General features: G+C 55.6%; 1 protein-coding gene across 3 annotated transcripts in view; it reads left to right on the top strand.

The window, feature by feature from the left end:
• Positions 1-21,430, top strand: part of DOCK4 (dedicator of cytokinesis 4) — a 198,923-nt gene that overhangs the window by 106,160 nt on the left and 71,333 nt on the right. For all 3 annotated transcript variants that reach the window (XM_059655872.1, XM_059655874.1, XM_059655871.1), the window contains exons 6-12: positions 1,783-1,931; positions 3,527-3,611; positions 8,274-8,425; positions 9,954-10,035; positions 11,607-11,667; positions 12,406-12,538; positions 13,706-13,794. In XM_059655872.1, the coding sequence (XP_059511855.1) occupies positions 1,783-1,931; positions 3,527-3,611; positions 8,274-8,425; positions 9,954-10,035; positions 11,607-11,667; positions 12,406-12,538; positions 13,706-13,794 (751 nt within the window). The remainder of the gene's footprint in view (positions 1-1,782; positions 1,932-3,526; positions 3,612-8,273; positions 8,426-9,953; positions 10,036-11,606; positions 11,668-12,405; positions 12,539-13,705; positions 13,795-21,430) is intronic.

Genomic DNA, 21,430 nt, shown 5'->3' with positions numbered 1-21,430 from the left:
CCTGGGAGTCAGGGGCCAGAGCATAGGAAGACATCTTCTCGGGATCCGGAGAAGCAAGGTTGAGGTAACAGAACCCCAGGGCTCTGTGCTGGGCCACGGCAAGGGAAGCGCAGGTCTCCTTGGGACGTGAAAAGAATATGTTGGGAAGAATCTAAAATTCAAGAATTATTTTACTTAAAACCATTGTGCATGACACTAGCATGGAAAATGAAACTGTTCGAACTGCTCTAATTAATGCCTCCTAAGTACTCAACAGGAGACTTATAAAAACGACAGTGGAAGTGGTATCGGTTCATGGACCTAGACCCGCACGTTGCCTCTTCTGTGGGGAGCAAAGTTGAATTTCCTCTTGGTTCGGCCTTTCCCAGCGAGTTTTGCCTGGTTTTGAGGTTTCGAGCATCTGTTCTGGGGACAGACCAGATCAGCTTGGACATCTGTGTGTTAAGCTGTAGGAGTCACCTCCTCGCGGCCTGGTATTCAGAGTGATGGAGACGGAATTACTGTCCAGTTTTCCTGGACGCTGGACTGGGAGTCAGTTGTACTGGGAGCAAATGCCAGCTTACCCTGGAGGTCCCAGCCGTGTGGCCTTGAGGATGGGGCTGGCGTGGCTGGGTTGGCCTTCTTGGATCTCCTGTCCGGGTGTGAATTCTCGGGCGAGTGCATTGGTGTAAGGTCCCCAGGCTTGGGTGCAGGGGCTGCTGTCCCTGCTGTTTTCGAACAGTTCAAGGCACCGAGCTTCCCTGAGGAAAGAGGTTTGAGGAGGGCGGTTGTGTCTCCTAAATCAGCGGTCGCCAACCTTTCGGACCTCACGGACCACTGGTTGGCGACCGCTGTCCTAATCGTAGGCAGCACACAAGAGCTGCTCTCTGAGGGCCCTGAGCACCTACGCACATGGTGAGTGCTTCCGAACCGCTAGCTGCTCCATGTGGTGACATCGGTGAGGCCCCATGATGTCCCTGAACATGTCACTTGACACTGGTCAGGGATACAGGCACGGAAAGCCTCGGGGACACGCAGCCTTCCGTCTGAGTGATGTGTGCAGGCCTTCGTGGGGGTGGACTGTCCTCCGGGGAGGTCTCCTTCTCAGGTCTCTCCAGAGACGGTCTGTCCAGGGCCCCGGGCTCAGGGCTGGGGGCTGAGTCTAAACCTAGTCCGTCTGCTGCTCCAGAAATCGGACTGTGTCCATCGTAGATGAATAAAAACTTCCCCATCTCTCACAATTAAAATTTGCTACACTTCTTTCATGGGTTTTACAAACGTTTTATGTATTGATTAATGAGAGAGACAGACAGACAGACACAGAGAGAAGAGAGAGAGACAGAGGGAGAGAGAAACATCAATAGTTGCCTCTAGTACTACCCTGACTGGGAATTGATCCTGCATCCTTTTGATGCATGGGACAACACTCTGACTGACTGAGTCACCCAGCCAGGAAACTGTTTGCTGCCTCTCTGATGTAGTGCAGGGTGTTTCGATAGTGTGGGACACAGCTGAGGAAAGGAGGGTTTGAGGGGGAAAGGGAGGCAGATGAGGCGGTGGGAGGCACCGTGGGACCCAGACGCAGCGTCTGTGCTGGGCAGTCTGGGAAGTGATGTCGGATTCCTGGGGCGGCAGCAGTGTCATCACACGGAGCGGGGGACGCGGGCACGAGGGCAGTCTGTTAGGAAGAATCTGTCCCCACGGAGGCGAGCACATAGGACATGCCCCCCTCCCCTGTGCCCCCCGCCCCACCCCGACTCTGCCTGGCGACCCGACTGAGGCCACCGTTTGTGTGTTTCCCAGAGAAACGAGGGCGACCTGTTCCACCGGCTGTGGCACATCATGAACGAGGTGCTGGACCTGCGGCGCCAGGTGCTGGTGGGCCACCTGACGCACGACCGCATGAAGGACGTGAAGCGCCACATCACCGCCCGCCTCGACTGGGGCAACGAGTGAGTGCAGGCGGCGGGCGACACCGACCCGGGCTCAGCGAGTGGGGTGCTCCCGTTGTCCCCCTTGGGGATTGAGTACAAATGGTCCTGGAGGGAGCCCAGAGCCGCATCCCCAGGGCTGGGCTGGTATGGGCACGGGCACTGTTGGCTCGCCGCACCCGTGTGGCTGATGGTGCCCGAGCTCCCAGGCACGACCCCTGGCAGGTGCATCAGCTGTGGCTTCTGCACCCACTGTGGCCTCAGCTGTGGCTTCTGCACCCACTGTGGCCTCAGCTGTGGCTTCTGCACCCACTGTGGCCTCAGCTGTGGCTTCTGCACCCACTGTGGCCTCAGCTGTGGCTTCTGCACCCACTGTGGCCTCAGCTGTGGCTTCTGCACCCACTGTGGCCTCAGCTGTGGCTTCTGCACCCACTGTGGCCTCAGCTGTGGCTTCTGCACCCACTGTGGCCTCAGGTGTGGCGTGGGCACTTCCTGTGAACAGGCAGCTCCGTGCCACAGGCATGGGCGCCCTGCGACCCTGGGGAGACGCTGAGGTTGCAGCTCCCGAGTGGCCCTGGGAAGCTGGCAGGAGGTTGTGAATCGGCTCTTCCCTCTCCCCTGGGGGCCTCCAAGAGGTTAAAGGGGTCAAAGAGCGCCCACACTGCTCCCCAGAGCGCCCCGATGTCCCTGCCCGGCCCGCAAAGGCCATGTGGGGGGAGGCTTGTCCCCCTCCTTCCTGGGTTCCCAGGCCGGTTAGGGGCTGAGCCGACACAACCTTGACGCCCCCCTTCCCCGGGCTTCCCGGATCCTGTGTGCACCCCTCTATCTGTCCCTTCCTGTCACCTTATTTCTTCTTGTTTTGAAAGCACTGCTCTGATCCTCCTCTGGGAGCCCCGAAACCTCAACTGGGGGGAGGCTAGCCTAAGGAAAGCCCTAGGAATTCGCAGCTTAGAAACCTCAAACTTTCTGCCACTTCCTTTCCCAGGACAAAATTATGTCTGACTCTATCTCCACAGTCGGACGTGGGCGGGCTTCGTGCTGAGTCTGTGGGTGCTCGAGGCTCCTGCTGTAGAAAGCCAAGATCCTGCACCCCTTCCCGTGGCAGGATCCCCCCACTCAGAGTGCCAGCCCCTCCCCTAATTTGCCCGCCCTTGTCACCTGTTTCTCAGCCCCTGCCCAGGGCCCCACCCCGTTAGGTCGGCTGCCGCAGCCACAAAGTAAAAAATATGGGGGAGAAAAGTATGGTGGCCGAAATGTCCCATTTCAAAGCGATGTAGTAAAAAATAATGATTGTAAGTATTACGCTAAGTGAAATAAGCCAGTCAGAGAAAGGCAGTACCCCGTGATCTCACTCAGATGTGGAATCTGATAAACAAAATAGATCCAGAGACCGAGAAGCAGGGAACAGACTGTGGAACCTCAGAGAGAAGGTGGTGGTGGGGGAAGCGATCAACCAACGAACTTGTGTGCTATATGCATAATCCGGGACGCAGACAATAGGGTGGGGCGGGGTGGGGGCGGGCTCCGTGGGGTCAATGGGGGAAAATAATTAATTTAAAAATACATACATTCCCTAAAGGTGCCTTTTCTCCCAAACGTTTGCCTCTGCTTTCCAGGCAGCTGGGCCTGGACCTGGTGCCCAGGAAGGAGTACGCGATGGTGGACCCGGAGGACATCAGCATCACTGAGCTCTACCGCCTGGTGGGTGCCGGCAGCGTGGGCGCAGCTCGCTCCTGATTTTGTGGTTTCCATGGCACTCTTTGTACTTAATTTTGCAAGAACAGGATGTTCCCGGTTTAATCCGGAGCGAGGAGGGAGGATGCGAGCTGAGGTGACCGTGCCCTGAGCACAGAGCTCAGACGCTCACCTGTCCCAGAACGACGGGGCGCCTCCCACTCAGCCCTCCGCTCCCGGGCCCAGGGTGTAAAGCCAGACCCGTTTCTTTGGCAAATCCCGGTGCTTTTGCCTGGTCTAGTGAGATGCTTGCCAGCCGTGCGTGCAGATCTGCTGTGCTTCCGGACAAGGCTGTGACTAATGGTGTCCAGTCCTTCCTCACCCACGCGCACCCCCTGCCCCCATCATGACAACGTACGGACTCCTGCCAGTGTCTCCGTGGTCCCCGCTGCTGGTCTGACCCTAACCCTCCCACCCCCCAGTCCGTTCCTAAGAGCTGAGCCATGGGGATAGACCCAAACAACTAGACCTGACTTCCCTCTCTTCCCTTCACCAGCTCTGTGATCTTGGACTTATTGCTTCAGCTAGCAGAGCCTCCGTTTCTTCATCCGTTCATAGGGGGTGTCATCCTTATCACGGGTTTATCATGAAAGTTACATGGGAAACGCATGTAGAAAGCCTTTCCTTGGCAGGCAGTGTTTGCCAAGTGCCTAAGCATTCGGCCGATTTCCGTTTGTCCCCTCACCTTTAGTTCATCCTTATTAGACGGGCAAGGCGGCCAGAAGGATGGATACCTGACACGCTAAAACTTACTATTCGATGGGCTGTGTTTGATGATGTAAATGATAACAGCTTGAACATGATAGAGATTTATTTCCCTCTCACAATATGCAAGTCCAGAGGCAGGAAGTTCTGGGCTTGTTTGTGGTTTCCTGGTGTCAGAAGGGGACCCAGGCTCTTTTCCTTCCGCTCTGCCGTGCATGGCTGCATGGCTTCTGTCATCAAGATGCTTCAGAGCACAACATAGCTGCCAGAGTGCCAGCCATTGCAGCTGCTCTCCAGCAGCAGGGACGAGAAAGGCTCCTCTCAGTTGATTCAGCTGCTTTAAGGAGCCTTCTTGGAAATTCCCCACAACCCTTGCACTTACCGCTCATTGGCCAGAACATAGCCACACCTTCGTATTTAGGCAGAGGTGTCAAATACTGTATTTGATAAACAGCGAACAATGCCTGGTGCAAATACACGTTACTTTCCCTGGTTTGATCTTGCGGGCCAGCAATTTTATCTCCGTTCCTTTCGTTTATGGTCGCATGTGGGATGGCAAATGGATCTCATCTTTCAGCGTTCCGGCTTGGTGGTGGTGGCTGCTGCGGGTGCCGTGTTGATGAGATTCGGGGTCTCCTCTGGGCTGTGATTGATGGGCACTGACTGTGACTGGGGGGGGGGGGCGGGGGGAAGAGCCACCACTAATTAGCCATGACTGCCTGCCTTGGATGGCTTGGTATTTTGTTTTGTTTTTAGTATTTTATAGCTCCAGTCCTAGTCCACAGTCTCCACTGTACAGGTGAGGAACACGGAATGCTTTACATGGACACGTAACTTCTCTGTAGCGGTTGCATTTTTGTTTCTAAAGCAAAGAAAATAGCCCATGGAAACCCCCAGGGATTCCATGGTGTCTTCCTTAAGGCAGCTCCGGGTGCCTGCCTAGACCCGGCCTGGGCACCCAGGTTGTCGGTGACACTTGGTCTTCTTCTCTGGGTGGCATCAGAGTGACCGACAACATCGACTTCCAGGGGAGGAGAAAGGTTGTCCTGGTGACTCATTGTCACTCGTGGACCAGGGACCGTGGCGTGGAGCTGCGAGCCCCACAGAGGATGTGGCCATGTCTCTTTCCCACAGCATCTTCTCTGTCGTCTTTCAGACGCAGGTGTTCGCACCTCCCTAGGTCCTCCCTACATCACGAAAAAAACCTTCTTGCTTTAGGCTTTGGTAGCCCTGTTCGCAGGCCTTTCTCACCCAGTTGTGCTCATCTAAGCAGGAAAGAGTGCTACCCCCCTGTTGTTAACGTCTGTGCTCTTGGAAGGTTTGGGCTGCAGCCGAGGGCAGAGCCCAGCTCTCTGTGAGCAAAGGGCATCGTAGCCACTGGCTTCTCTGGACACGTGAGCCGGCGAGAGGTCTGCGTGGGAACCTTTCTTGGTTTTATAAGATCACCTCCCCTGCTTGTTGTGTGATCCTTCGTGGGCAGACCAGTAATCTCGGACAGGCAGCCCCACCCCCATCACCACCGAGATACTGGGCAATGTCTGCAGACATTTTCGGTGTCACAATTGGGGATGGGGGGCTGGGGTGGGGAGAGGGGCTTTGGGCATCTGGGGGGTGGAGGCCAGAGAGAGAGAGAGAGAGCTGCTGACAATCCCACAAAGCCCAGGGCAGCCCACAACAGAAATATCCAGTCCTCTTCCTCCTCCCCCCCCCACAAAAAAACACCCAGAAATATCCAGCCCAGACTCCCCAGAGCTGAAGTGGAAAAGCCTAGTGGTGAGGATGCACCCAGTAAGGAACGCACTGTATGCGGGTTAGACACTTGCGCCCCCTCCGTCTTGGGGTGAGTCTGTTTTCCTAACCAGCGTCTCCTGAATGGTGAGCACGTTTGTTTAGAGTCCCTGGCGCTGGAGCCGTGAATTATTTCCGAGATGGGCTCTGCCTGTCTGTTGTGACTCCCCAGTCACAGCTCCTCAGCGGGAGCGTGCCTCCAGGTCTGATTGCAGCGGTGTTTTCGCCCGGATATTTTTAGCAGTTCCCCAAAGTGGTGAATCACCAGGAGGTAAACAAGTGATCATCACCTGCTCCAGTCCGGATCCTCCCAGGTCGCAGGCACAGGGGGTGTAGTCGGGCAGGCTCGTTACTAGCGGGCACGCCGAGCCCAGCGGTGCCCAGGTGCCGATCACGCAGAGATACTGCAGTGCCTTCCATGGGCTGGGATTTGATCCCTGCACGTGACCTCAATCCGTGACGCTCAGCTCACTGCACATTAATGTCACCCGGGGAGCATTTGAAAGACCACTGTCTGCAGCCCCGTCCCCTAAAAGCTCTCACTTAATTGTTCTGGGTAGGACCTGGGCATACAGGCCGGTTTTTGAGCTCCCCTGGTGGTTGTGTGCACCCCCGAGGCTGAGGAGCAGGAATCTAGATGTGGTTCTCCCACCCCCAGAGGGCCAGGTGGTCTAGTTCTTCCCTCCCTCCCTCACACGGGCAGGCTGATATTCGGCCTCTGACAGTTCCGGTGATGGCTGCGCGGGGTGAACGGTCAGTCCCCCGTCTCCTCACTGCTGGTCCTGCCCCCGGGGGAGCCTCGGCTGGCTGTCCTGAGGGCAGAAAGGACAGGTGGACGCAGGCGCTATGCCCCGCAGACACCTCGCTGGCTTTCGCGGGTCAGCGTCCCAGGGCCCACAGCAGGTTAGAAACGCTTGCTCTGGTAATCGAATATCACTTACCACGGCCTGCCCCAGACAACTACCATGATTTTGCAAGTTAGTCAACTGGAAAAGAACTTCTCATTGTGAGGAATGTGACGTCATGGCTGCTCTGGTTAGCTTCCATCAGTGCGATGGTCGGTCAGCGGTGCGTTCGTCTGATTTTTAAGGATGGCTCATAATTTGTTCTCGCCCTGGGCGGTGGTCAGGAAGCAGTCGGACCCCTTGAACGGCGGGCTTGAGTCGGCTCAGTGCCTTGGTATCCTTTTAACATTAATGATTTAAAAAACAAGACTCCTCTATGGCTTGCCAACTTGATAGTTTCTTACTTTAGAAGTTGGAAGAAAATTTGGAATTTAACATCCGACTAGATTCCAAATCCAGAGCCAAAAAAAAAAAAAAAAAATTACAGACGGTCCCCGGCTTATAAAGTTCAACTTAGGATCTTTCGACTTTACGGTGTGCACGTGCAAAAACAATGTGCGTTCGGGAGAAACCATTCCCCAGGTTTGACTTTTGACCTTTCCTGGACTGCCCGTAGGGGGTGGGGTTCGCTTTCGTGACGCTGGGCAGTGGTGGCCTCCAGATCTCAAGGGTCAGCCACCTGTTCCGCACAGGGTTCTGCATTGTTTCTGGATTTTGTGTTCGTGTTTTCACGCCTCATCTTGCCCACCTGTGCTCCTGCTTCTGATTAGAAGTAGAGAAATGTGATTTGTCTTGAGATGAAACTCAAAATAATGGCCCACCTGTAGACCAGTGTAAGTATTCTGAGCAGTTTAGGGTGGGCCAGGCTCAGCTGTGATGTTCGGTGGGTTAGATGTATTTAGTGCATTTTTAAAAAATATGTTTTTGATTTCAGAGAGGAAGGGAGAGGGAGAGAAAGAAACATCAATGATGAGCGAGAATCATTGATTGGCTGCCTCCTGCAGGCCCCACACTAGGGATGGAGCCTGCAACCAGGCATGTGCCCTGACTGGGCATCAAACCATGACCTTTTGGTTCATAGGTCGATGCTCAACCACTGAGCCACCTGGCCGGGCATCATTGCAGTTTTGACTTGGGCTATTTTCCCCTTACGACCAGTGTGTCTGGAGGTGACCCCATTGTAGGCTGGGGACACCTGCATCGCACAGGACAGCAGGGTCACCCCGCAGCTCACTGGGTGGTCGCTCCCACCATCCCCTGGCTGATCCCATGTCTGTGGGGTGTCCTTCAGATGGAGCATCGGCACCGGAAGAAGGACGCGCCAGCGCAGGCCAGCAGCCACCACCTCTTCGTGGAGCTGAAGAGCCTCATGTGCTCCAACCTGGGCGAGGAGCTCGAGGTCGTCTTCTCGCTCTTCGACAGCAGGGAGAACCGCCCCATCAGGTAACTGCGTCCTGGTGCCGCCGGGGCCTGGGCAGGCGTGGACCAGATGACCCGGGTCCCGGGCGGGCGTGGACCAGATGACCCGGGTAACGGGCAGGGGTAGACCAGATGACCCGGGTCCCGGGCAGGGGTAGACCAGATGACCCGGGTCACGGGCGGGCGTGGACCAGATGACCCGGGTCACGGGCGGGCATGGACCAGATGACCCGGGTCACGGGCAGGGGTAGACCAGATGACCTGGTATACGGTCTTCTCTCAGCCCCACTTTCTGATTGGTAGGACCCAGTGGTGTCTACGTTTCCTACCGTGTGGAGGTTCCCCTGAAAGTTAGACGGGCTGATGTATGGGAAAGTTCTAGCAAAACGCAAAGGGGCTGTAGGACTGTAATAATCATTCTTACATGAAAATAGGACTTGATGTCAGGGCTGTGTGGGTTACTTTGTGTGGATAGTTCAGGGAAGATAGAATAGCTCGAAGTCTGCTTGCTGATTAGTCAGCACATGGTAGCTTTCCTATTTACAGTGAATAATACCCTATTCTCATCCCATCTGGATCAGATGATACCAGGAGATGATCAATGTACCCGGAAACCTTCCCACTAAAGCTCTGGAGCTGAGCCCTGATGAGCAGTTTTCATATGTTATATGTGCACATGTACTTTTTTCTTCTTTGCTGTGCTTTGAGTCTCACTGGTTGTGGTTCTCTCGGGGCAAGCTTTCAATATTTAGTAGGAACTTATACTGGATGTGTTTGTGTGCCTTAAACTTTCCATACATTTGTTTTTTAAAGTTGAGCATAACACACACCATCGTTTGCATTAAGTTTTTTCTAATTCAAATTTAGAATGTATGTTGTATCCTACAAATAACACGTAAGGACCCAGCTCTACCATGCTTTAAAAAACACTTATCAAAATACGTAGATACTGACAGTTTTTAGGAACACCAGGCCACATGTATTGTTTTACAAACACAAAGTAATCCTGGAACGTTTCTTTTCTAGTAAAAAAAAAAAAAAAAAAAAAAGAAACGGTTTAGGACATATGCATGAAGCTTATTTTTCATGCACTGATAGCCGTAAGCTCTCTGGTGAGTTACTCCGTGCCTAGCCTGCGCTCTGGAATCAGCAGCCACCCACACTCTGCATTTGAGCCTCCTCCGGATGATAGCAACTGGCATGGAAACCTATTCTCTTCTTTCAAGTTTATTAAAATTTTATTGAAGTAGTTGGGGTGGCGTCGGTTAATAAAATCACACACGATCCAAGTGGGCGCTTCTGTGATATTACGTCTGTTTTGTTCGCTGTATGTTTACATTCTCGGCTCTGTGGTTGCTGCTTCGCAGGTTTTGTCCGAAGTGGAGCCAACGATGGTTGTCTCGGGGGCGCTTCTGTTTCCTAGAAAAGCTTCGATGTCACACACGTGATCTAACGGGTGTGGAGCCCGACTGGGGCTGAGGGGCACCCGGGAAAGCGCCCCGTCCGAGCTACTAAACAGCCTTTAAGACGCTAACCTTCTTCTCTCCCGCAGCGAGCGGTTCTTCCTGAGGCTGAACAGGAACGGGCTGCCCAAAGCCCCCGACAAGCCGGAGCGGCACTGCTCTCTCTTCGTGGTGAGTGCGCCGCGTCCTCCCCGTGGCGCTGCGTGTTATTGAGGGGACGTGGATCACTGTGAGCCAACGCAGGCGATTGGCTTAAACTTTGCGAGCGACACGCAAAGGCCAGGAGTGCCCGGGACTCGGACAGGGTCGCCCCTGCGTTCCTCACGGGCCCTGGAGCTGGTCACACTCCCCGCAGAGTGCAGGGGTGGTAGCTCCCCTGGTGTTGGATAGGCGTCGTGACTCGATATGAGAATGAGTGAGGGAGAGGTTGACATGAGAGCGGGCTTTCCCTTTAACTATCATGTGACGTCAGTAAACCTACAGTAAAGCCCACGATAGTATTTTTATTTATTTTTAAGAAATACATTTTTATTGATTTCAGAGAGGAAGGGAGGAGAGAGATAGAAACATCCATCAATGATGAGAGAGAATCATGGGTCAGCTGCCTCTTGCCCGCCCCCTACTGGGGATTGAGAGCCTGCAACCTGGGCATGTGCCCTGACTGGGAATCAAACCATAGGTTAACGCTCGACCATTGAGCCACACCAGCCGGGCCACTATCAGTGGGGCCTTGACTTACGAGTGTCCCGACTAACGAGTTTTTTTGAGATACAAGCCGTCTCTCAGCCGATTTTTTGCTTTGAGTTGGAAGCTCAAAAAAATTCGGGTTACGAGCCAGCTTCAGATACCCCACCGCTAGTTGGCACAGCGAACGTCACAGTGATTTGACATACGAGTAATTTGAGTTATGAGCTCCGTCACGGAACGAATTAAACTTGTAAGTCAAGTCCCCACTGTACTTTTAGAACAGGATTTGAACTATATGCTTCTGCTACAAAAATACCATTAAAAATATCTATGTTGATTTTTGGGGGGAGGAAATAAACACCTAACTTTCATTTAGAAAGGTACTACGGAAAACTCAGTAAATCTTTAAAAAGTCACCCGTCATAATGCTATGAAACACAGCTCTCCTTTCTCTATGATGCCCTCTAAAAACTTTAAAGCTCTCTGTGTGTGTGGGTGCTGGTAGTCTTGTGAGCTAGTTATTGTTGGTTTGTTTTTTATTTCCATCTGCCCGCCCCATCCCCATCGACAGCCATCAGCTTCTTCTCCATCTCTGTGGGTCTGTTTCTGCCTCGTTTTGTTTGTTAATTGTTCTTCATTTAGGTCCCACATATATGCGAGGCCACGCAGTGTGTGTTTTTCTCTGACTTACTAGTATTTCACTCGGCGTCATACACTCCAGGTCCATCTGTGTTGTTGCTGGCGAGGTTTCCCTTTCTCGTGCTGACCACTTTCCACTGTGTCCGGGAGCCACGTCCTCCCTCTGTGCCCATCTATACACGACACCGAGGCTGCTTCCACATCTTGGTTACTGCTGATCCCGCAGGGAGCACAGGGGTGCACGTCTCTTTTTAAATTAGCGTTCTTATTTTCTTCGATAAATACCCAGAAGTGGAATTGCTGGGTCGTGTGGCAGCTCCGTTCCGTCTGTTATTTGCAGGAATAATGTGCTGGGCCCTTTCACGGCTCCCCCATAACGGACGAGTTCTACGGTAACTGGGCTTTGTTTTTGGCAGGATCTGAGCAGCGGCGAGCTACGAAGGGACATCTACATCACGGTGCACATCATCCGGATCGGTAGGTGTGACCCTGTCGGGGGGAGCACACAGGGAAGGCGTGCGGCGAGGCCTCTGTCCTTGTGACTTGCCCGCTGCCTGAATCAGAAAGACGTCGGAGCTGGAGCTGCGCCCGAGAATCCCAGAACGGGGGGCTTGCTCCCTGGCCTCCCCACTCCGTGCAGCCCACTCACCCGGCACAGTCTTCTCGCCACAAGTCCTCGCGGAGTTTGTGGTTTCTTTTGTTTCATGGGGCTCCCTGACCATTAGATTCAACAATTTTGTGTTCATCTTTTTTTTCATCCTCACTCGAGGAGTGAGGATACTTTTCCATTGTGTGTGTGTTTTTTTTTAAGAGAGTGGAAGGCAGGAGGGAAGAGGAGAGAGAGAGGCATGGATGTGAGAGAGACACATGGATCAGTTGCCTCCTGCCTGCGCCCCAGCTGGGGCCGGGGATCGAATCCACAAGCAGGCACATGCGCTGGCAGAGGCACTGCCCTGCCTTTCGGACCCGGGCCTCCTGGCGCCTTCACGGGACCTTGGGGAGGAGGCTTCCGGTGTGGGACCAGCTCGGTCCTCACGTTTCCTCGATGATCGCGGTCACGGCTAGGTCGTTTGGGGGGAGGGTCCCGGGCTGAAGTGGCATCTCCTGTCGCCCCAAACCTGTGTCCTTCCCGTGGCCAATGACATGATGATGGTGTGTGTGCCTCGGGAGGCCCAGATGCATGACTTCCTGGCCATGTCTGCTTCCCGTTGGCAGGTCGGATGGGGGCGGGAGAGAAGAAGAACGCCTGCAGCGTCCAGTACCGGCGCCCCTTTGGCTGCGCGGTCCTCAGCATCGCCGACCTGCTGACCGGGGAGACCAAGGACGACCTCATCCTGAAAGTGTACATGTAAGAGGCTGCCCGTGGGGGTGGGCGCGGGGGTTGGGGCAGGGCAGGGCCCGGGAACCAGGGCCTACTGGGATCCGCCTAAGGACCTCACTTTACCTTGATTATTTGTGTAAAGACCATCCAGAAGTCGCGGCAGCGGGGGCCAAGGCAGAGGCTGTTAGGGGCAATCAGGCAGGCAGGCGAGCAGTTAGGAGTGATCAGGCAGCCAGGCAGGCAGAGAGGCTAGGGGCAATCAGGCAGGCAGGTGAGCAGTTAGGGGTGATCAGGCAGGCAGGCAGAGTGGTTAGGGGCGATCAGGCAGGCAGGCAGGTGAGCAGTTAGGAGCCAGTGGTCCCGGATTGTAAGAGGGTGCAGGCCAGGCTGAGGACACTCCCCCACACACACGAATTTCATGCACCAGGCCTCTAGTTTCCAAATAAGGTCGCATTCTGAGATAGTAGGGGTTAGAACTTTAACATTATCTCTTTTGGGGTGAGGGGGCACAGTTCAAGTTTAACTCGGCAGTAAGGACGTCTTTGGCTATTCCACATCCTAAATTGATTTTTAAAATGCACCTGGTTTTGGATCTCCCCACTGTGAGCACCTCCCATGACACACAGTGGAGTGCTCAGAGCAGTCCCTGGGGAAGAGGGTACACAATGGGGTGCTCAGATCAGATCCTGGGTAAGGGGGTACACAATGGGGTGCTCAGAGCAGTCCCCGGGGAAGGGGGAACACAATGGGGTGCTCGGAGCAGTCCCCGGGGAAGGGGGTACACAATGGGGTGCTCAGAGCAGTCCCTGGGGAAGAGGGTACACAGCAGAGTGCTCAGAGCAGACCCTGGGAAAGGGGGCACGCATTCCTGAGACCAGGGTGGAGTGGAGAATCTGGCAGCTGAGCTCCTGAGTGACCAGTGGTGTGTCCAGGTGTGACCTCTCACCCACCCAGTGGTGTGCCCGTGAGAATCTGTGACTCTTCACCCAGTCGCTCTGGCGTGAGGCCGGTGGGCACGTCTCACACAGATCAGCGTTCCTGCTGGCCTTGGGGCGCTGAAGGATGTCACCTGCAGGCGGTGGCGGGAGCTGCAGGGAGGTGGGCGGGAGAACACTGGGTGGTGAGGACAGAGCCGCGGGCTGGACATCACTGCTGCAGCTCACGGCCCCCACGCTGACAGAGGCCATGTCCCAGGTGCAACACGGAGAGCGAGTGGCACCAGATCCACGAGAACATCATCAAGAAGCTGAACGCACGCTACAACCTGACCGGCTCCAACGCGGGTGAGTGTGGGGGACTGACCGGCTCCAGGCGGGTGAGTGTGGGGGGCTGGCTCCAGGCAGGGGAGTGTAGGGGGCTGATTGGCTCCAACGCGGGTGAGTGTGGGGGGCTGATTGGCTCCAGGCGGGTGAGTGTGGGGGGCTGATTGGCTCCAGGCGGGTGAGTGTGGGGGGCTGATTGGCTCCAGGCGGGTGAGTGTGGGGGGCTGACGGGCTCCAGGCGGGTGAGTGTGGGGGGCTGATAGGCTCCAACGCGGGTGAGTGTGGGGGGCTGATTGGCTCCAGGCGGGTGATTGTGGGGGGCTGATTGGCTCCAGGCGGGTGAGTGTGGGGGGCTGACCGGCTCCAGGCGGGTGAGTGTGGGGGGCTGACCGGCTCCAGGCGGGTGAGTGTGGGGGGCTGACCGGCTCCAGGCGGGTGAGTGTGGGGGGCTGACCGGCTCCAGGCGGGTGAGTGTGGGGGGCTGACCGGCTCCAGGCGGGTGAGTGTGGGGGGCTGATTGGCTCCAGGCGGGTGAGTGTGGGGGGCTGATTGGCTCCAGGCGGGTGAGTGTGGGGGGCTGATTGGCTCCAGGCGGGTGAGTGTGGGGGGCTGATTGGCTCCAGGCGGGTGAGTGTGGGGGGCTGATTGGCTCCAGGCGGGTGAGTGTGGGGAGCTGATTGGCTCCAGGCGGGTGAGTGTGGGGGGCTGATTGGCTCCAGGCGGGTGAGTGTGGGGGGCTGATTGGCTCCAGGCGGGTGAGTGTGGGGGGCTGATTGGCTCCAGGCGGGTGAGTGTGGGGGGCTGATTGGCTCCAGGCGGGTGAGTGTGGGGGGCTGACCGGCTCCAGGCGGGTGAGTGTGGGGGGCTGACCGGCTCCAGGCGGGTGAGTGTGGGGGGCTGACCGGCTCCAGGCGGGTGAGTGTGGGGGGCTGATTGGCTCCAGGCGGGTGAGTGTGGGGGGCTGATTGGCTCCAGGCGGGTGAGTGTGGGGGGCTGATTGGCTCCAGGCGGGTGAGTGTGGGGGGCTGATTGGCTCCAGGCGGGTGAGTGTGGGGGGCTGATTGGCTCCAGGCGGGTGAGTGTGGGGGGCTGATTGGCTCCAGGCGGGTGAGTGTGGGGGGCTGATTGGCTCCAGGCGGGTGAGTGTGGGGGGCTGATTGGCTCCAGGCGGGTGAGTGTGGGGGGCTGATTGGCTCCAGGCGGGTGAGTGTGGGGAGCTGATTGGCTCCAGGCGGGTGAGTGTGGGGGGCTGATTGGCTCCAGGCGGGTGAGTGTGGGGGGCTGATTGGCTCCAGGCGGGTGAGTGTGGGGGGCTGATTGGCTCCAGGCGGGTGAGTGTGGGGGGCTGATTGGCTCCAGGCGGGTGAGTGTGGGGGGCTGATTGGCTCCAGGCGGGTGAGTGTGGGGGGCTGATTGGCTCCAGGCGGGTGAGTGTGGGGGGCTGATTGGCTCCAGGCGGGTGAGTGTGGGGGGCTGATTGGCTCCAGGCGGGTGAGTGTGGGGGGCTGATTGGCTCCAGGCGGGTGAGTGTGGGGGGCTGACCGGCTCCAGGCGGGTGAGTGTGGGGGGCTGATTGGCTCCAGGCGGGTGAGTGTGGGGGGCTGATTGGCTCCAGGCGGGTGAGTGTGGGGGGCTGACTGGCTCCAGGCGGGTGAGTGTGGGGGGCTGACCGGCTCCAGGCGGGTGAGTGTGGGGGGCTGACCGGCTCCAGGCGGGTGAGTGTGGGGGGCTGACCGGCTCCAGGCGGGTGAGTGTGGGGGGCTGGCTGGCTCCAGGCGGGTGAGTGTGGGGGGCTGATTGGCTCCAGGCGGGTGAGTGTGGGGGGCTGATTGGCTCCAGGCGGGTGAGTGTGGGGGGCTGGCTGGCTCTCCCGAGACCCCTCATTCAGGTGCTCGTGTTGATTTGTCTGCATCAGAAGGAAATGGTCTGCCTGGTTTTTCTCTTTATTCGCTCCCTGACTTTAAAATTGCGCAGCTAGCATCTCCTCCGAGAGGCACATTGTGTTGTGACGGGAGGCGTGCACTGTATTCTCTCTAAAGTGTCCTTCCGGGCTTGAAGCGAACAGAGCGCCTGCCTTTGCTCAGTAGCACCCAGCCTTGGCCTCTGCGTTGTGACTGATCCCTGAAAACCGGATGGCGAACGCACTGGCTCCTGGCCCTTGTGGGGAGAGGCCGGATGCACCGCGAGCTGGGGGAGGGCGGGAGCAGCAGCTTCCCTGCCAGGGCTGCGGCAGCGTCACCTGCCGGGAGCGCACGCGGCCCAGGGCGGACGCGGCGTGGGAGAGCCATGTGGGCTGGCATGCTGTGTGGGTAACGTGTGCATCTCGTTCAGAGGGACCGGACACGTGGCACTGCATGGTGAGCTACATACCACGGGCCCACAGCCTTGTCCCAGTCACACACTGTAGACGAGACCACATCACCGTGATGCCGCGCAGGCAGCCACGCCCTGAAGCCTGGTCAGCAGACAAAAGCTTGGGGAAGGTTGTTAGCTCCCTACCCCCTTTCACACCCGTGTTGAAGCAAAAAACACACAACACACACACACACACACACACACACACACACCCGACAAAACAAAAAGCCCCACAGAAAACTGCCGTTGTGAGCTTTGACGTGAAGGGACCTCCAATGAAGCCACTGGTACTGGGCCGGATGCATTGTTTTAAAGACCGAACAGGGGTGATTGTGTTATAGTCCAACTTGCCTGGCGGTCAGAAGAGCCAGCATTTCATTCAGACCCCCTCTTCTCGCACCCGCGCCCGCCCTGCTGGGCCAGACGGACCCCGAGAAATGGCAGCTGCAATGGGAACTCGGGTCAGTGCGGCCGGAGCCATCCGTACCCCGAGCTCCCCACCGGCCGTGCTCGGCTTCGATGCGTGGTGAGGTCAGCTTTCTCCTCCCTCTCCCAGGAGGTAGGGAGGGACCTCGGTTTGTGTGACTCACCCAGAGTCTGACACTCCCACAAAATCATAAGAGGCGAGGTGTACTCTGGGCCGCGCGCAGGCTTGCTACAGGACCAGGAGGGGATGGACACAGCGTGAGGTCGTGTGTGCGTGTAGAGACTGGGTGACAACAGCATGGACTCCAGGAAGGAAGGGGCATGGTCTGTGCCCTGACCGGGAATCGAACCGTGACCTCCTGGTTCATAGGTTGACGCTCACCCACTGAGCCACACCGGCCGGGCGGTGCTCAGTCTGTTTTACTGACCGACCGCCACTTATTCTTGCCGGAATCCCGGGTGAGACCAGAGGTGAGCTTCCCACCTCTTCATTCCCGAGAGGTTCCTGTTCTGCTTGGAGCCATCGCACGACAGTGACGACCACGATGGCACCCTGGAAAGCGGGAAAGAAACCCTGGTCCCGGGGGTCCTGGGTCAAGGGTGTCCCCCCCTTTGGCAGAACCCAGCCCCTGTTCATTTTGAAAAGGACAAGACTACGCCCCTTGCTGCTTCCACTTGCGTTTCTGCCTGTCCGTCTCGGCGGGGGCTTGTCCTGGGTCCCCTGGATCCGCCCCCCTCCTGGACGAGGGGCAGTCGTAGGAACAGCCGTCAGCGAGGTGTGTGCGATCCGCTGGGCTTCATTACGGAAAGGGAGGCTCTCTAATGAGTTAAAAAGAGTGGGGGTGCAGCACACACAGAATCGAAGTGGGAAGTGGGGTGCCTAATGTTCAGATCCCCCCCCCCCCCACAGTGGGATGTGTTGCCTTCTGCTGTTTTCTCCTTGGACGTGGAATTGTTGATTGAAAAGAAACGGAGCCATCAGACGCTTTCAAGAGAATTGTGTCCACTCAGCAGAGCAGTGCTTTCCCACTGCGTTTCCCCTGCTGTTCTTTGATCGTTGGTGCTAAAAACAGAAGAAAAGGAGTCACTGGAAATGAGTTTTAAAAGAAAGTTCTACCACTTAATTTCCTTTACGCTTCGCCGCCGCCCTCCTCCCTCGAGCAGTTGTAATCCGGCGTGTTTCATACGTAAAGGGACTCGTCGAGTTAACTGGTTTCTCCCTCCAAACCTGAGATTCAAGTTGCAAAGGTACATTAACCACCGTCTTCGTTGTGTTTAGAAACTGGGAGGTAATTGCTAGTGGCCCTCTTAACTCTTAAAGACCAAAATAAAAAACCATTGAATTAGTATATTTCTTCAATCAGATTTAGTTAAGTTGAGTAACTTCAAATTTCCTAAGCTCTGCCCTGTGGGAAATCCAAAATACTGCCTGGCCAGTGTGGCTCAGTGGTTGAGCGTCGACTTATGAACCAGGAGGTCATGGTTCGAGTCCCAGTCGGGCACATGCCCGGGTTTCAGACTCAATCCACAGTAGGGGGCATGCAGGAGGCAGCTGATCCATGATTCTCATCATTGATGTTTCTATCTCTCTCTTCCTCTCTGAAATCAATTAAAATGTATTTTTAAAAAATCCAGGAGTACTCTGGTAAGAATTTGAAACTAAAAATATCTGCGAGGGTGACCCTGGTTTAGGCTTCCTGAGCAGATGGTGGTTGTGAGCGTCACCTGGGATGGCCATGCGCGGGGAATTGTAGGAATGCGGAGGGAGGCAGCGCCAGCCCTGTGACTGGAAATCAGTCTGTCAGAATCTCTGGCTCTGGTTCAGGGTGTCCTGAGAGAAACTTCGGAATCTCTCCCTCTTGTCTCCGTGGTTATGCAACCCTGTTTCCTGCACTTCGCATGCCTTGCTCGCTACGGGGAGAGACCACGTGTGCGAGTTCGGTCCGTGCCCAGCTTTCTTTTGCATTAGAGAGAGGATGTGCGTGGAGGCCATCCTGCCAGCAACTCCCCCTCCCCCCTCCCCCCTCCCCCCCAGGAGGGCAGAGGGAGGTGCATGGGCTCTGACCAGGAGGGCACTTTCACTCCTTGCACGGAGCTGTGGTGTGTTTAGTTGGCTGAGCTGAGAGCAGGCTTTGGGGAGACGTGGACTGTTGTGTGTGTGTGTGGGGGAGGGTTGGGGGGGGGTTGGGCAACCTCGCCTCACATGCCAGTGTCATCATCTGAGTCAATGTGACTGACTTGTGTGATTCTGTATCTGTGCGGGAGTCTGGAACATTGATGCCTTTAGAAACTGCTTTCTGACCATTGGAAGTGGTACTTGTTGGCGCCACCTATCGGCTAGACGTGTAGCGTGTGACCTTTTGGCTCACCTTTGGGGTTTTCTGATTATGAAACTATGCTTTTTTAGTCTTTGTTTTTAGTTAATTTGACTTGCAGAAATGTTGCAAGAATAGTGCAAAGAATTTCTGATTTCTCAACGGCGAACATGGTACTATATTTGTTTTATCCTTCTCTCTGTGTGTTTTTGTGTGTGTACACATATATATACACACATGTATGTATTCATCCTTTGCATATATATAAATATATAGGGTTTTAAATAGTTTTTGTGTATATATGTATATTCTCTCTCTGTATAGCCATTTAATGTTACTGAATTGTTATCTTTAAGAGTTGTATATACACATGTATGTACAAATCACACATACACGCATATCACACATACATACACACATTCTCCACCCTCAGGTGTCAGGCGTGACTCCCCTGTACTCTGCTCACCCCATCATGTACAGACCACACTGCTCGTTGGCCGCCTGGGCCAACCCCTCCTGTCTCTTCATGAGCCTGGCTCATGCCTGCACTCGGCTCTGCCCAGTGCTTCTGGCTGTGGCTCCATGGAGTCCCCTCCCAGCGGCGCATCTCCCTCAGCAACACCCCGACCAGACGTCCGGACCAGAGACCCTGTCCTGACCTCCCATGGAAACCCCCGCCTGAGCCCGAGCTCCCTGCTTCCCGCAGCCAGGAGTTGGACTCAAATAACATATATGTTTCTAGTGTATTCACTTTATTTTGTAATAAAAAAGTCTTTATTGATTTTTAGAGAGAGAAGAAGGGAGAGGGAGAGAAACAAAGACGTGAAAAAAGAACATCAGTTGGCTGCCTCCTGTATGCAGCCCAGCCAGGGACCGAGCCTGCACCCCCGGCATGCGCCCTCACCGGGAATCGAACCACGGCCTTCTGGTTCATAGGGCAGCATTCAACCAGCGAGCCAGGCCGGCCGGGCAAGAATTACGACTGAATCTTGATAAGAACAGAGAGAGTTGGTGGCCCTTGTGCCACAGTCCGCTTCCCCCTCCCACCGGCCCCTGCTCAGCATGATGGGACTTCTGCTCCAGGTGGGTGTGGCCAAGAGCTGGAGCTCTTCTCCCCTCAGCTGTCAATCAGGGGTGCGGCCTCCCCAGCAGGTGAAGCCCGCCAGCCTTTGTCATCGCTCAGCGCTGCGTGGCTGAATTCCTGGGAAAGCTGGCTGAGAGGCTGGGGCTCCCTTCTCCCACCCACCCCCACCCCGGGCAGGGACGGGCCTGGGCGCAGCCGGGCATCTCTGCAGATGCGGACAGCACGGCCACATGGCCACCGGGAGCTGTGTCATGTGCTCTGTGCACTGCACGCCTAACCATAACACGTGGTCAGTGTATTTATGACCGATTTCCACTTTTTGCATTTCTGTCGCTATTCCCAGCTCTGTGTCATTTGGTTCATTGGTGGCAGAATGGCTGATCTAGTCGGAAATTAATTTTGCCAGCTACTTATGAATCATGCTGTGCTTGCCGTTTTTTTTATGTGAAAGTGCAGAATCTCATGAATTTCAAAGGACGCCCCTTACAGAGCGAGTTAGCCTCACTGCCCGTGGAATGAGAGCCACCAGCTCTGGACCCTGCGGTGTAACAGCCTCCACGCCTTCCCTCCTGTGCTGCCTCCAGAGCCGAGCTTCGTCCCGAAGACTGTGCTGTTGGTGACACACTCTAGACTAATTGGTGACCGGGCCTTTCATTAAAATTAGAGCTCAGACCCTACCCTGGCAGTTGGGTCCTAAACATCGAGGCTGATTGTTAAAAAGCTCAGTTTAATGAGTGCTTCTGGTAAAGGGGACCGTTCCCCCCTTAGCAACTTTATTCTGGGCCAGAAAAAAAGGGGATTGTAAAACCCGATGGACCTGTTTTGGGAAATTAGAGTTTTCACCTAACTCTTCAGCTTATGTTGTTGGAAATCCCGGTTTATCAAAAATCCTCCCTGAACTTTCAGATCTCCTCAGTCAGTAACATTTCCCCCTTATTTGAACACTCCTGTTCCACGCTGCCCCATTCTGCTGATAGTCCATGTGTCTGTGCGCTTTCCTTAATTTTCACTGAGTTTATTGGGGTGACAGTGGTTAGTAGAATGATGTAGGTTTCAGGTGTACAGGGCTGAATACATCACCTGGATATTGTCGTGCGTGTTTTGTCCGCTTTAACGGAAACGGAGTTGAGGATTTGGAAAGAGCCGGGTACGTGTGGATGAGCCCGCGGTCCAGCTGGCCTTCCCAGTCCCTGACTCCCCGTGAGTTCCTTATTCCAGAGGAACTGGGTCACTTCAACGGGCAGTGCCTTCTCCTCTCCTCCACACTCATGTCACTCGGCTGGACAAATGAGATCATGACACACATCTTCCCAAACCTTCAGGGCGAAGCTAACACACCTTGTCGTCAAATTTTAGGGCCGCTCGGCTCCATGGCTCCCCCCCCCCCCCCCCCCCCCGTGGTGTCTGCATCCTCCTGTCACCTTCTCCTCGCCTCCCGTGTGCCTGGCTCCTCTGTGCCCCGCTGGCTCCTCTGGGT

Source organism: Myotis daubentonii, chromosome 10, assembly GCF_963259705.1.
Source record: "Myotis daubentonii chromosome 10, mMyoDau2.1, whole genome shotgun sequence".
In the NCBI taxonomy this organism is placed as follows: Eukaryota; Metazoa; Chordata; class Mammalia; order Chiroptera; family Vespertilionidae; genus Myotis; species Myotis daubentonii.
The sequence above is the reverse complement of the archived record's forward strand: the minus strand, read 5'-3'. Positions and strand labels throughout refer to the sequence as shown.